Source organism: Strigops habroptila, chromosome 2 (assembly GCF_004027225.2).
Source record: "Strigops habroptila isolate Jane chromosome 2, bStrHab1.2.pri, whole genome shotgun sequence".
Taxonomy (NCBI): Eukaryota; Metazoa; Chordata; class Aves; order Psittaciformes; family Psittacidae; genus Strigops; species Strigops habroptila.
The window spans coordinates 25,901,094-25,916,103 of NC_044278.2; the positions used below are offsets into that span (position 1 = coordinate 25,901,094).

General features: G+C 39.3%; 1 protein-coding gene across 5 annotated transcripts in view; it reads left to right on the forward strand.

Moving 5' to 3' along the window:
- Window positions 1-13,933, forward strand: part of GABPA (GA binding protein transcription factor subunit alpha) — a 27,729-nt gene extending 13,796 nt beyond the window's left edge. For 3 of the 5 annotated variants that reach the window (XM_030474969.1, XM_030474990.1, XM_030474983.1), the window contains exons 6-10: window positions 2,405-2,599; window positions 3,392-3,448; window positions 4,844-4,984; window positions 6,577-6,769; window positions 11,112-13,933. In XM_030474969.1, the coding sequence (XP_030330829.1) occupies window positions 2,405-2,599; window positions 3,392-3,448; window positions 4,844-4,984; window positions 6,577-6,769; window positions 11,112-11,340 (815 nt within the window). In that variant the 3' untranslated portion in view covers window positions 11,341-13,933. The remainder of the gene's footprint in view (window positions 1-2,404; window positions 2,600-3,391; window positions 3,449-4,843; window positions 4,985-6,576; window positions 6,770-11,111) is intronic. The other 2 variants (XM_030474979.1, XM_030474998.1) reach the window with 2 other exon arrangements.
- The last annotated feature ends 1,077 nt before the right edge of the window (window positions 13,934-15,010 follow it).

A 15,010-nucleotide genomic window follows, 5' to 3' on the forward strand; every position in this document is an offset into this window, starting at 1 on the left:
CCGAGCAAAAGCAAACCCACAAGTGGGTTTGCCTTTACCTGAAGCAGGAATAACCCAGACTGTCTTCCCCAACAAATTCTTTATGTGCACCACAGGAACTTAACGCCCTCTACAGTACGTAAAAGTTCTGATTGGGCTGGGCTAGCCCTGTTGGCAGATCCCCTGGTGTTGACCAACCAGGTGGCTTTTGGTAAATGTGTATCCCAGTGTTTGAAAGTCCCACCACCCATTGCTCTCAGTGTAGTTTTTAACAGCCCATTGTACTGCTCGATTTTCCCAGAGGCTGGTGCATGATAGGGGATGTGTTTTACCCACGGCCATACCACCTTGAGAATGCCCTATTTCATCTGATCTTGAAAGTTAAGCAGGGCTGGGCTCAGGTCTTGTCTAAGGTTAGACGACGATCTACAAGGACCACCAGGAGATATTCCCTGAGGCTGGACAGTCATGAGCAGCATGGTGTGTGGGACAGTATGGGCAAGTATCTAGGCCAGTGGGCCCCTCCAGTGCTTTGGAACTTCACCATTGAACGAGTGTGAAATCCGGAAAAACTGGCAAAACACTTAAACGAGGTGTGCTGTCATCCTGGTTATACCAGAGAGGGACAGATCATGGCCACATGCTGGGGCTTGGCCTACGCCTACAGAGCATCTTTGGAAAAAGATGTCTCTGGATCTGATGGCAAAGCAACAGACAATGCAGCTGCTCAACCCCGAAGCACAGCAGCTACACCAGCCCCGACAACAGGCACTGCAGCCACTCCAACCCCAGTGAAAGACACTGCAGCTGCTCCAACCCTAGTGGCAGACACTGCAGCCACTCCAGCCACAGTGATAGACACTGCAGCTGAACCAAAGGACCAGTCCATGCCAATATCAGTTGCCCCTGTAAGCAAGGGGAAAAGGAAGCAAGAGCCACAAAGAGCACCTTCTGCAGTGGAGAAAGATGAAGACCTAATGCACTTACTACAGGGGACAGCATCTGAGCAAGAGTTATTACTACGTGAATTAGAGGAAGAAGAAGAAGAGGTGACTTCTTGATGCCGGACCTCGACCGAGCTGCGGAATATGCAAGAAGATTTCACCCGTCTTCCAGGGGAGCACATTGTCACCTGGTTGCTCCGATGCTGGGACAGTGGGGCCAATGGTCACGAGCTAGAAGGTAGGGAAGCCAAGCAGCTGGGATCACTTGCTAGGGAAGGAGGAATTGACAAAGCGATTGCAAGAGAGAAGCGAGCCCTCAGCCTTTGGAGGCGGCTCCTGGCAGCTGTGAAGGAAAGGTTTCCCTACAAGGACGATGTTATGAGTCGCTCAGCCAACTGGACCACGAGAGAGAGAGGCATCCAGTCCCTGAGGGAACCAGCCGTTCTAGAGATGATCTGTCGTAGGCTGGATGCTGGGAATGCACCCGTAGATCCAGATGAAGTCGAATGTATACCACCCATGTGGCGGAAACTTACATGGAGTGCGCCATCATCATATGCCCATTCATTGGCATCAGTGACCTGGAGTGAGGCAGCACCACCAACAGCGGATGAAGTGACTCATCAACTCCGAGAGTTTGAAGACAATCTCACCCCTTCCATCATTTCAGCTGTGGAAAAACTCCTGACCCAGGAGTTCAAACAATTGAGAGACATCCCCACCTGTACCAACCTGCATCTCAGCTATTAACAGAGAGCGCCTTAGTGCCCAAGAGAAGATACAGGAGGTACACACTATGGGCCACCCTATGGTTTTATCTGCGGGATCACGTTGGGCATCAACTGAGAGCGGTACTGATAACATACCGATGTTTTTAGTTGTTGCTAAGTAATGCTTACTCCAATCAAGGACTTTTCAGTCTCATGCTCTGCCAGGGAGGAGGGGCACAAGAAGCCGGGAGGAAGCAAAGTCAGGACATCTGACCCAAACTAGCCAAAGGGGTATTCCATACCACAGCACGTCATGCCCAGTGTATAAACTGGGGGGAGTTACCCAGAAGGTCCAGATCACTGCTCAGGTCAGGCTGGGTATCGGTAGAGAGTGGTGAGCAATTGTATTGTGCATCATTTGTGTTTATTGGTTTTTTTCCTTTTCCCCTTTTTGTTTTATGTTCTCCTCCCTTGTTATTTCCCTGATCGTTATTATTACTGGTGGTAGCAGTAGTGGTTTTGTATTATACCTTAGTTACTGGACTGCTCTTATCTCAACTCGTGGGATTTACGTTCTTTTGATTCTCCTCCCCATCCCTCTTGGGAGCTGGCGGAAGTGAGTGAGCAGCTGCGTGGTTCTGAGTTACCAGCTGGGCTTAGACCACGACACTATGCTTCTTGATGTATTTACTTTTATGAAAGTTATTATACAATTGAGGAGGAATCTTGCAATATATAATATTATTTGCAATTTTTTCTCTCTTTTCCCAGATCCAGTGCAGTGGTCTACAGACCAGGTGCTCCACTGGGTGGTGTGGGTGATGAAGGAGTTCAGTATGACTGACATTGACCTCAATGCACTCAGCATTCCTGGGCGGGAGCTCTGCAGCCTCAGTCAAGAAGACTTCTTCCAGCGTGTCCCGCGGGGAGAGATCCTGTGGAGCCATTTGGAGCTTCTTCGAAAGTGTATGGGAGATTTTTCTGTAACTGATCTTACCTATTCCCCTCTCCTTTTTTTTTCTTTTTTTTCTCCTCCTTTCTTTCTTTCTAGATGAAAACAGTTGTGAGCAATTGTTTTTCCTCTACTTAATATTGGCAGTAAAAATGAGGGCATCAGTACAAGATGACAGGAGGTATTATTAAAAGTGTCTGCTGTTATAAAACATGTCTGCATACTAAACACTTTTTGCCCGTCTTTTGCCAAACTTCATAACTAATAGGAAATAATGACTGATGATTCCTCTTTTTAATAAATATTTTTAGTTTGTGCATCTCCTGAATTTGATAGTTTTATAATTAAATATTATGAGTTATTTAGTGTACATCTCTGTCATATAGAAGTGAAGATTATTGAGCATAGGCAATGAAATTCTTAGCTAGTACCCAACACAACTGATAAAGTGATGCATTGTATATTCATAATACAATAATATATATGTTTGTTTCAGATTTACCATGCTTGATGTAACTCGGCAGACCAAAACCTATTTTTATCTTCATTTACATGAATTAGCTAAAGCTTTTAAGTGATGAAGAATGCAGAAGTACCTTGAAATTCACCATGTACATCCTTATTTCTAGAAATTGAATGACACACATTGAATGTCTCTGCTCATAAGACCATGAGCTATGCATGTCTCTTTAAAACTGATACCAAATTTTGAATTTTTCTAATATGAAATATGAAAGTTCTTGATCTTCAAGTGACTTGCAATTTGTGGTTAAATAAAAACTTGGGGTTTTTTTCTTAATTTGCAGATGTGTTGGCTAGCCAAGAACACTCTGGAGAAATAGCAACTGTTACTATTGATCAGCGTAAGTATTTCTGCCAGCAGTTAATTCACCCAATTAACTGTTTGCAGGTTTAGCACTTCGATTCAGCACTATAATAGTACATCATTTAAAAAATCACTCTCCTAATTTAATCTTAAACTAAAAAAATTAAAAAAAGAGAGAGGGAAGGGGTAGCATATTATTTGGTGAGGGGAGGAAAGCGTATTTTAAACTTCAGAGCAAAATGTTGGGTGTCTCGATATCTTGTTATTAGCAGAAAGGTGGTATATGACCTGAACTAGGAGAGTTTTCAACTTTTGCTTTTGGATGGTCAGTTTTCCACTCTCTTGAAATAAGCTGTCTGGGATACGTATTTGAAGTCTTGAGTAGTTCTGGTTTTTTAGGTTATATTTAATATTATATGTTTACGGGTTTGAACTTAAGCAGGGGAAGTTCAGGTTAGATATAAGGAAGAAGTTCCTTACTGTGAGGGTGGTGAGGCACTGGCACAGGTTGCCCAAAGAAGTGGTAAATGCTCCATCCCTGGCAATGTTCAAGGCCAGGTTGGACAGAGCCTTGGGTAACATGGTCTAGTGTGTGGTGTCCCTGCCCATGGCAGGGGGATTGGAATCCCCCCTCTAGTTCCAGCCTAGATGATCTTAAGGGCTTTCCAACCCTAACTATTCTATCATTCTATGATATATTGCATTAATGAATGGATGTATTAAAATTTTATGACTTCAAAGAAAAGTGTTTCTAAAAACTGAAAGGGGATGTGGAAAAGAGGACTTGCTTAGAAACCAATATTAGAAAAAATACATTAAAGTTACTTTGCAGTTATTTGAAACTCATTCTTCCAGCTGAAGCAGTGTCATCAATTATTGAAATGAATCAATTTTCAGAATAATTCTAAGCAGCTTAAATAGACCGTGCATTACATCCTGGGTTTGTATCTAGTTAAAGCCACCTACAGTGGGGCATTTACATTTTCTTATACCATTGCAATAGAAGGGTGTTTAATTGCTGTTTGAAACAGCAGGTGTGGAGGGCTGCACAGTGACCACTGAGAAAAGTGCATTAGGGTAGATCATATAGGGAACAACATAAAGATGAAAACAAAGCCATGAGAGGGTCCTTTTTTTTTTTTTTTTTCCTTTTATGAAAACATGTAATACATACAATAAGAAATTAAGGCTGATGTTTCATCTCTAATAGCATCTCTCATAGCATCTCTGCTATGAGTGTAAAACAATTTCCACTGTTAGAAGTAAAAATTTTTTAAATTATTCTTAGCATTGTGACTTATACAGTGTGTCTTTTTAGCAAAGGAAAAAACTAGCTCCTAGGTGATATGATAATGCAGATAATAAATAATACATGTCTATTTCTGTGCCAGCAATTTATAATTGATGTTCTGCAATGTTCTCTGCTTTACAGCTGTGCAGATTATTCCAGCATCTGTACAGCCTGCTACCCCAACCACCATTAAAGTAATAAACAGCAGTGCAAAGGCAGCTAAAGTACAGAGAGCTCCAAGGATCTCTGGGGAAGACAGAAGTTCCCCTGGGAACAGAACAGGTATTGTCTCCATTATTTTTAAATGCAAATGCAGTAAACACTTTAATTTGAATTACAGTTTTGTAGAACACATCTTTGTCATTCTAAATGTGATGTTTGTAGAAGTCCATGTGGTATGAAGGGGACTGTAACTACAAAATATGTCACAAGCACTTGCAGGCCTGGCAGGTTGGTTACCTCATGCAGGCACTATGTGGTGCTGCAGCTTCTGAGTCCTGCAGCAAATAAAATGCATAAAATTGTTTCTCTTTCTATAACATAACTGTCCTCTCAAGCCACTGCGTAGCATTTATTCAAGCTCTTAACTTCTTTCCACTTTCCATTTGCAGAAAGAGGAGAAAATAAACTGCATGTTGTGGAATCGTAGCCCAGTTAATACTTGTTTCCACACCCCTCCTTTGGTGACTTTAGAATTTAGCAAGTCTCAGATTTCTTGTTTTATTAAATGAATGCACCTTCAGGAGAACTACACACTGAATCTGCATTTTATTTTTGGAATTACTGTTATTCATACATATTTCTCTTTGGTTATTGATAACTCAGTTTCTTTATCTTATTTTTTCTTGCTGTGATTTTTCATAGAATCACAGAATGGGTTGGAAGGAACATTAAAGATCACCTGGTTCCAGTCCCCCTGCCACAGGCATGGACATCTTCCACTAGACCAGGTTGCTCAAAGTCCCATCCAACCTGGCCTTGAACACTGCCAGGAATGGGGCAGCCACAGCTTCTCTGGGCAACCTGTTCCAGTGCCTCACCACCCTCACAGTAAAGAACGTCTTTGTAGTATCTCATCTAAATCTCCGCTCTTTCAGTTTAACCTTGTGCTGTCACTACACGCCCTTGTAAAAAGCCCTTCTCTGTGTAGGCTCCCTTTAGGCACTGGAAGCTGGTCTAATGTCTCCCCTGAGCCTTCTGTTCTCTAGGCTGCACAAGCCCAGCTCTCTCAGCCTGTCTTCATAGGAGAGGTGCTCCAGCCCTCTGAGCATCTTGATGGTCTTCCTATGGACATTTTTGCTTTGGTTCTCTCCACAATTTAACAGAATTTTTCTGTTAAATCCTTTCCTCTCTTTCCCCTTGAATTTTTATTTGTTGTAAACTCTCCATAAAAGCCTGTTCTGATGTCATTCAGGATTCTTAGGCCAAGATTTTACCAGCTGACATCAGTGGGGAAATTGGAGACTAAACTATTTTTCAAAAAACAACTTCTATTTTGTATGTATATTTAAATGCTTGAAGAGGAGCAAGCTTTCTACATCTGTTTTGTTTTAGGGACAGATATATGCCTAAATGACTCTGTTTAGTGTTACATAATTTTTTTTTCCTGAAGTTCTAGGGACAGATTAGTAAGAAATCTTTTTTTTTTTCTTTTTCCTGTGTTCATCAGTTTCTTTTATAATAGATTAATTCTGATGACTTTGCAGGAAATTTTTTACAAGAGAATAATTAGAAGAAATTAATTAAGTGCACATGTTTTTTCCATCATATATTCTATGCTGGTCTGCTTTAATATGTTGGTTGAAAGTTTTTAGATATGAAGGGACCGTAAAAAGGACTAATTTGAATGGATCTTGTTATTCCTATTTCAACAGGAAACAATGGCCAGATCCAGTTGTGGCAGTTTTTGTTAGAACTTCTCACTGACAAAGATGCTCGGGACTGTATTTCTTGGGTTGGTGATGAAGGAGAGTTTAAATTGAATCAACCTGAACTGGTTGCACAAAAATGGGGACAGCGTAAAAACAAACCCACGATGAACTATGAGAAGCTTAGTCGAGCTTTGAGGTAAGAAACTTTAAGAACGGCTCAGGTATGAAGTGATCTGCTTCCACTTTGCAACTTTATTTTTACCTATCATAATGCAAGACTTGCAGCTTTTTTTAATAAAGGCATAAACAGATCCTCTGAAGCTACTCCTTCCCATCAGATTGTACCAGTCTTAGGGGCGAGGGATTTGTTCGAGTTGTTGGGTTTTTTTGCTGGGTTTTGTTTTGTTTTTTTTCCTTAAAGAAGCAAGTACAATAACTTCTTGAAAATATATTTTCTTTTTCCAAGATTATCAGACACTGACATCATAGTTAGTTTAGCTGGCACTTTCAGAAATGTATTTCTTTTTGATGTATCGTCAGAATTTATGCTTTCAGTAGACATTCAGCCAAGCTGTTGATTATTGGTGAAAGATACAGAAAGATGTGAATACTCAGAATTACTGACTTATTTTTAAAGAAAGGTATTTATTGCCTAATCCTGCAAATTAATTAAGTAGTTTTAGGAACTCTTTTTATATGAGTGAAGTTAATCTGAGATCTCAGATTTACTGTTCAGCATTTTCACATTTGGCTGCATTGTTTTTTTTTAAAGGAAGTAAACTCATCTAGCACTGTTTAAAAAGAATCAACTTCTATTTAAAACTACCTGTATGAGAAATTATGGTAAAGTTACCATAATCTGGCTTCCTTTAGTCTTTTAGGGAGGTTTTAAATAAAATCAGTATGCATAATTGTGAATGAGTACTTTCACTGGGGAAGATCCAAGTCTGGAAAACCGTGAATGGCATAGAGGCAGTGAAGAGAGGCTGCCCGTACATGAACAGGAGGCATCAGAGGAAACTGGCAGGCACCAGATACACAGCTTGATTATACCCTTTTGTTTGTCTTCTAACTTCTTTAGGCAAAGTATTGTGGATGCCCATATTATTTTATGAGTTTGAGAGGTAAGTGGACAAATTAATGAAAAATAAATATTCTGAAGGCTATTAGGTGTGGAAAGATGCAACTTCTATGAGTTCCTGAGCCCCATATCACTGAAAGCAAGGAAGAGCATCCATAGATGCCTACTCTAGTTTCATGCTTTTTCTTAGGTGTTCTCTTTTGGTCTGTTGGAGTCTGTCCTGTTCTAGATAGATCTTTAGTCTGGTCTTGTATGGCTGCTCTTGCATTATTTATATATTAGGATGTTAGTTTTTTTGGAGGATCACAGAATCCCTTGTGTGAGAAGGGCCTCAGGAGGTGTCTTGCCCAAAGCAGGGCCTTTCCAGTAGAGCTGCTGCCCAGCCTGTATTGTTGCAATACCATTCCCAGATTTCCAACCTGGTTTTGTGAATTTATGCCTTTGTGTACTGAAGATACATGTGAAAACTTCCTGGAACATAAAAATGGTGTAAATGATGCTAATTGGGGGGGGGGGGGGAGGTGTTTGTCAGTAAACTATGCAGATCTCAAAGGCAGCTGAAGAACTTTAGAATAATGTTATCACTGAGATATTAACCAGATGCCTGCACAGTAATTTGCATAAATCACTATTAGAGAAGTTTTGCATTTATATTTTAGTCACAGAATTACAGAAATCATTCCTCAGAATGTTTCCATTTTGGCAGCTGCATCAGTATTGACGTGTTTTCTAACACTTGAGTGTCTGAAGGGATATTTAATGTCTCTTGCTACTCCCATGATAAACACTGTTGCCGAGCTAAAGTTTTATTAAATGTTAATATATTTTGTTTACTAATGTACTGAAATTACTCTGTCAATTGTTGATTAATAGAGAAAATGATGTTGATATAATTGAGAAATATGCTAGCTCTTCTGCCAGCTGTAAGAAAACCAGACAATACGGAAACCTGAGCAGGGAAAAACAGAAGAGAAGCTCCTTTTTGTTACATACACCTTGGTAAATTTTCTAAAATCAACATCTGTTTAGTTATCCAATAGGGAAGTGAGCCTTGAAGAAAAATACTTCATCTCCTGTATTACTCTGAAACTAAGTTTTTGTGTGACTTGGAACATTCCAGTAACTAAGGCTTTGTAAATGTGCATGGGTGTTTATTCTTTCTATATTTTTAAATAAGCAAATGCTGTGATCAGAAATGCATTCAAATTAATATTGAAAAATTCCTGTGCCTACATTGCCTCAATTTTAGCTTGAATGTTTCTAGCACAAGATGTGAGAATCTTGCATGGTTTCGGGCAGACTAATTTCTTGTTGTCCTTTTTGTTTCTGATCATATCAGTAACGCAGACTAAATCATTTAAAGACATTTATTCAGTCATGTAAAGCATTTTTTCTGCAGCATTATTTTAACACAGGCATTATAGTACAATGTAAATGTAAATGTTTGTACAGAGTTAAATAACTTAAAATCGTCCTGTGGCACTTGGCATATGTGCAAATGTGCCATGGCCACATTTTACAAACTCTGCTTTTCTTTGTATTGACCCAAGTGAGCACAGCTCCCAGTTCCCCAATTTCATGGTGCCCAGTACCTGTCACATTGAACATGAATGCCTGCCCAGTGTTCCCACGCTCTAAGCTATACTGTATTTCACACTCAAGGGATACACCAGAATATCACTCATCCTTCCTCAGTTCTGCCCAGTACTGCAAGACTGTACTTCAAAACAGCATAAATCATCATCCCACCCTTGAGGTTACAGGGTTCATCTAGCCCATTACAACTAATCCTCACTGCCTTGCTAGGAGGCTGAATGTGGTGGACACCGTACAACAACAGATCCTTCAGCTGGTGCGAAGAGGGTGCTTTGGAGGCTGGGGCTGGTGTGGACAAGTGCTGAGTGGGAGTGCAGTAGCAGTTGAGAACAAGCATAATGAAGTGGAGAAGAGAAGAGAGAGGAGTTGAGGGAGGCACAGGTGTTTGTTAGCCTGGGGGAGGTGGAGTGAGGAGAAGGACTGAAGAGGAAGCTTTTATGTAACTGTATGTTGTTCAGGAGGAAGGTGAAGGTGAGCTTTGGCAAACGAACCAAACTTTACCCACAGAGCAATAGCAAAGCTAGTTTGACAGTTCTTGCCTCCGTGACAGACCTCTCTGGCTTCTTGCATGGTATCAGCAACCAGCAGGCTTGCCAGTACTTTTTCTATATAGCCTCTCTCTCATCCTGTCTTTGCTTTGGTCCCGTTGCCTGGATCCTGACCCTCAAAAGTAAGAAATTGAAAGGCTTTGCTTCCCCCACCCATCTCCCCCCGAATTTGAGGTGTTTGAAGAAATTTGGTTGGATTCTTAGTAACTTACCTCTTTTCCACTAGAGCTGGGAGACAGAAGTTAGTCCTTTAACTGACTTATTTTGCTGGTGAATGACAATCTTTGCTTCACAAGCGTGTCATTCAGAGGACTGAGTTTTAGACAATCAAGAAATCTGGGCTGGTTTGTACTACGTTTGGGTGATGGTTTTGAGGAAATTAAATTGTGTGGGGGTTTTATGTGGTTTTGGGAGGGTTTTTTTATTGGTTGGTTTTGATTTTTTACAAATTGATCACAAGCTTGTTAAGCTCATCAAGTCCAAGTAATGCCCCAGGCACTTAGGTTTTCTTAATGAGATATGTGACATGCATTGTATTACTGCCTGCAGTGAGACAAGAACAGCACCAAAACTGTAAAATTCGAACTTCTGTGTTATTGGTATCACCTAAAGTTTTATAATGCCTCTGGAGTACAATGGCTCATATAGACTTTGATATATTTTCTGCATTTCTGCCTAGCCTGTTGATTCTTTTGTGACACAATATAAAAAGTATTCATAGAAAAGTTACTTTTAGTTGTAAATAAAGATGAAGGATGTAGTTTTGCCAGCATATGAACTATAAACAAACAAACAAACATGCTTTTATAGTTTTACTTCCATCTTTGAAAACAGTAGGGAGAGAACAGCAGCTTCAATATCATAGGTACTACAGTGCTAATTTTCAAACTGTTTCCAACATGAATTTTTAATTCAGAGAAGCAAAGACAAGAGTAAAGAAAGCAAAGGACTAATGAGGAGGGAGACAACATTTTCTTATTAAGGCAAGCACTAAATAAAACTTATTCTCTGCCCAGTCTGTTTTTAAAATGCTCCAAGACTTTCATTTCTGGTGCTTCCAGACTGCCTATAAAATAATTACTGTGTTTTGTTTCTCTTTAATGTATCAAGTTGCAGGGACAATTTTCAGCCCTCTTCCCTTTCTCATGTAAGCAAATGCCTAACTAGTACCTTGGTGTGTGAAATTATATGATAATCTTGATGAGAAAAAGTTTCATGTTTTGGCTTCTGTGTGACCCCGCGTAACTCACCAATGTGTATGGAAGTTACAGATGCTGAAAATATACTCTGATTTTATTATTTCTTTATTGCAGGTATTACTATGATGGAGACATGATCTGCAAAGTGCAAGGCAAGAGGTTTGTGTACAAATTTGTTTGCGACTTGAAAACTCTCATTGGATACAGCGCAGCAGAGTTGAATCGGTTGGTCACAGAATGTGAGCAGAAGAAACTCGCCAAGATGCAGCTCCATGGCATTGCACAGCCAGTTACAGCGGTGGCACTAGCTACAGCATCCCTGCAAACAGAGAAAGATAATTAAGCACTAGGACCTGAAAGTGGGAACCTGAGGCCTTTCCTATATAACCAGAGCAGGTGCTGCTCTTACCTTTGTCAGAATTAGAAACTACTTTTGTTTCTTGACAGTACAAAAAAATAGAGCATGATTTTCTATAAAGAACTGGGACTTGCATAAATTTGGATCTTTTAACAGCATATATTTCAATGTAAGTTAAGGGATCACCACAGCTTCTGCAGCTTTGAGCCAGGGCCTGTATGGTGTGCCATCTGAAATTGGTGAGAAAGGTTGAACTAGTCCACGCTCTGTGTCCACAGCTGTACAAATTAATTTTTGCAGCACTTTTTACAAAAAAGGGGTACCTGCAGAAAGCAGGCTGGTCAGTTGTGTGAACGCAGTCCTTTCCAGTCTTCTGTTCTCTGCTGAACTACCAAATGGCGTTTGATACTTTCAAAGTTAAACATGTTCATTATTCTCATTTAATCAAGCAGAACCGAAAGGCTCATTAAACGTTACAAAGCATCAGGTTCTTAAAATAGCTTCTGTGTTTATAAGCAAAGGAAACTAAGAGTAGACGGAACTGAAGATGAGTGCTGAAGAAGGAGATCCAGGTTTAGATCTGGCTTAGGTGAAAAGCCAATTATGAGTATTTCATTGTAATATGTAGATAATTAATACGCATATATGAGGGCAAGTACTTCCCTGTTTTGAAAGACACTGTTAAAGCTAGCCATTTAGCAAAAAGTGAAGACAAACTTCTTCCCCACTACCACCTCCATCAGGTGATTTGAAAACTTGAAGAAGTTGCCCTCACCCAAAGAGTAGTTTGTTTTGGACGGGAGATTTAATACTCTGTTCTGCAAGGTGCTTATGCCTGCTCAGTAGTCAACCTTAGTAACTGAAGACTTAAGTTAATCACAGTCAGTAGTCACTGTTTAGAAACAAAATGCAAGTTGGAAATAGTTTTACAGAGAACTGAAGTTTGATTTCCAAATTATTGTACAGTTTGACATATATTGAAATAGATGTGTGTTTTATTTAAAATCAATTTCTTTCTGAACTTCAAGTGGTGTTTTTGGAAGCTTCACAAGCCAAATGCATGCTTCAGAGCTGGGTGCAATTTGAAGTCTGGATGATGAATAGAAATAGTTGGAATGTATCCTGAATTCTGCACTGCGGAGACTACTTTGTGCAAACTTTCACATGCAGTAAAAAGTAGGCTGCAACTTTTGAGCTTCTGTGCTGATGCCTATCAGACTGTTTCTTTTGATGGCTGAAAATGATGCAATTTTGGGTTTGGTTTTGCCTTTTCATGTTGTCAAACAGTGTAAGTATTATGTCACCAATGCATATTTTCCAACTTTTTATAAGTAAACCCCCTCTGGTAACAATTAAAATGCAAATGTATAAGAGAAACCATTTCATTCTGTGAGGGATTGAGCTACTCTTAAACTTTATATCAAAAGTGCTTGTACAGTGAGGTTCTAAACATAAAATGTGTTTATACTGAGTAGTGAGAGCACTGGACTGTTGCTCTAGAGCTGGAAAGGACTGGTCATGTTTGCAGGCAGAGGGCAAAAAACACAGAAGACTTGTGTATTTTAAAGATGCATTGAGGACAAAACTTTTTGTTTATAGGGGGATGTTCATCTGCAGATAGTTTTTGTTTAAAAAGAAATCTTGCATGTAGTTCTGGCCTACATTTTCATCATCACCGTGATTCTAAGGGGTTTTTTGCCAGGTTCTTGCGGTAACTCTTACTATCATTTTCATTCTTGAGCTCTTAAAGCACTTGACCTACAGAGCATGCTGGGTTTATTTTGTTTTTGAAAAAAAATCTTAAGCCCTGAGCAAAATAGGTTATTGCATCTGTCACAAGAAGTCAGCGATCAATCCATTTATTGCTGTTACAGTAGTCTGATTCCACCAGTTGGCAAGTGTTTAACTTGCGCAAATAGATGCAGGTTCGCTTAAATCAAAGATTTAAGATGAAGCTGATAGTTCAGTGGCAGCAATGATGTGTATAACACTGCTCTGTTACAAGTTTGATACAAGTCACTAGTTTTATTTAGCAGAGTTCATGGGAAGCCTTTTTAGTTAAAACACAGTATAAAAAGGAGAGAAGCTTAAAATATCAGCTTTCTGGATCAAACTGGGCTATGGGAGGATAAACTAGCAGCAAAATTGAAATCTGGTATCAATACTTTTATTCCCTGAATGGTCTTGTTACCTGGTATGCCCTCTAGCGGAAACGTCTGGTATGTCACATTTTCTTTGTAAATACCTCTGATTATTTTGCAGCTTTTCAGTAGGTATGGCAGTCCTTTGGGTTATTCATTGTGGGATCATCTCCTTTTCCACCGTGTTCTAATTAGCAAAGAAGGAATCTTACAAACGGTATAAAATCACTGTCACATTCTCTGTAGCCGAGGGAGAAATCTGTGACTAACTTGATGTCTTCAATAAAAGAAAAGATGTAGAATATATTGTCAAAGGTGGTTCTGTTGCTGCCAGAAGGAAAACATAGAAAGAATATTCCCAATTTTTTGTAAAACAGAAGGTTTTTTGCATACTTTTTACTCTTTAAATAAAGACACTTATACTCTGCTAATAATTATGTATTTCTTTTGTGTTTTGCATTTTTTTGGTAATTTTACATGAAACAATTATTTTCTATTTTTACTCTGATAAAATATTTGTGCATAAAATGTCAATATAGTAAAATAAAAATGTTATACAGCTAATGCCTATTGACTTAATTTTTCAGAAAGCCATTTGTAACGTCATGGGACCAGTTTCAGGATGAATACATTTACTTCATTCTCATTACACTTAAGATCAGAGGCTGCTTGGAGGATGAAGGCAGACTTCTTTTCTGAAGATGCATTTTCTTTGACACAATACTTGGCTGTGTGTTTCTACTTTTAAACTGGAACTCTGTTTCCTTCATTACTGTAACAGCTCTCTTGAACATCTTAATTGTAAATCTCAGAATGGTGCTTTGATAACAATAATGATGGAAACTTCATAGCAGAACAAAATGGTGCCATGTAAAGTAGGTTTGTGCTTTTAGCAGTGTTTAAATTGGAAAGGTTCACGTAGAGCTGTAAAATTTGGACTTTGTTTCCTTCTTGCAAACAGCCCCACTTATGTCATGTGGCCCACTAACTCAGTTGTTGGTACTTGCCTTGTTAAAAAGAAGATAAAAATTCTGATTATACTGTTATTACCTTCTATTGAAATCATGTCTCAATAGAAATACTCTCATTATAACTCTGAACTCCTCCGTCTGGACAGCCAAATTCAAGACTGAAATATTTTGTCATCTTTAAACCTACCAGATCACTTGATTTCAAAATGTTTATATTTAGCTCAGCAGCAACAAGATGTAATGGACTGAAAATAATTTTTTAGAACACTTCAGTAATTTGTTGGCCTTCATTTAAAGTGCACTTGCAAGCATTCAGCATCTTATTAATGGAGGACCTTTTATTTGTGTTTATGGTTATTAGTATATTTATGCCAGTGTGAGTTTGGTTTGGGATTCCTATTCTCAGACTGAAATTTTTATTGGAACAATACAGGGAATTGCAAACTAACGGCTTGCAATTAGCAATTTGAAGCAAGACAAACTGATCTGGGACTCCATTGCCTGAGAACGAAAGCAGTGTGATACAAGGTCCATTTGTGCAGG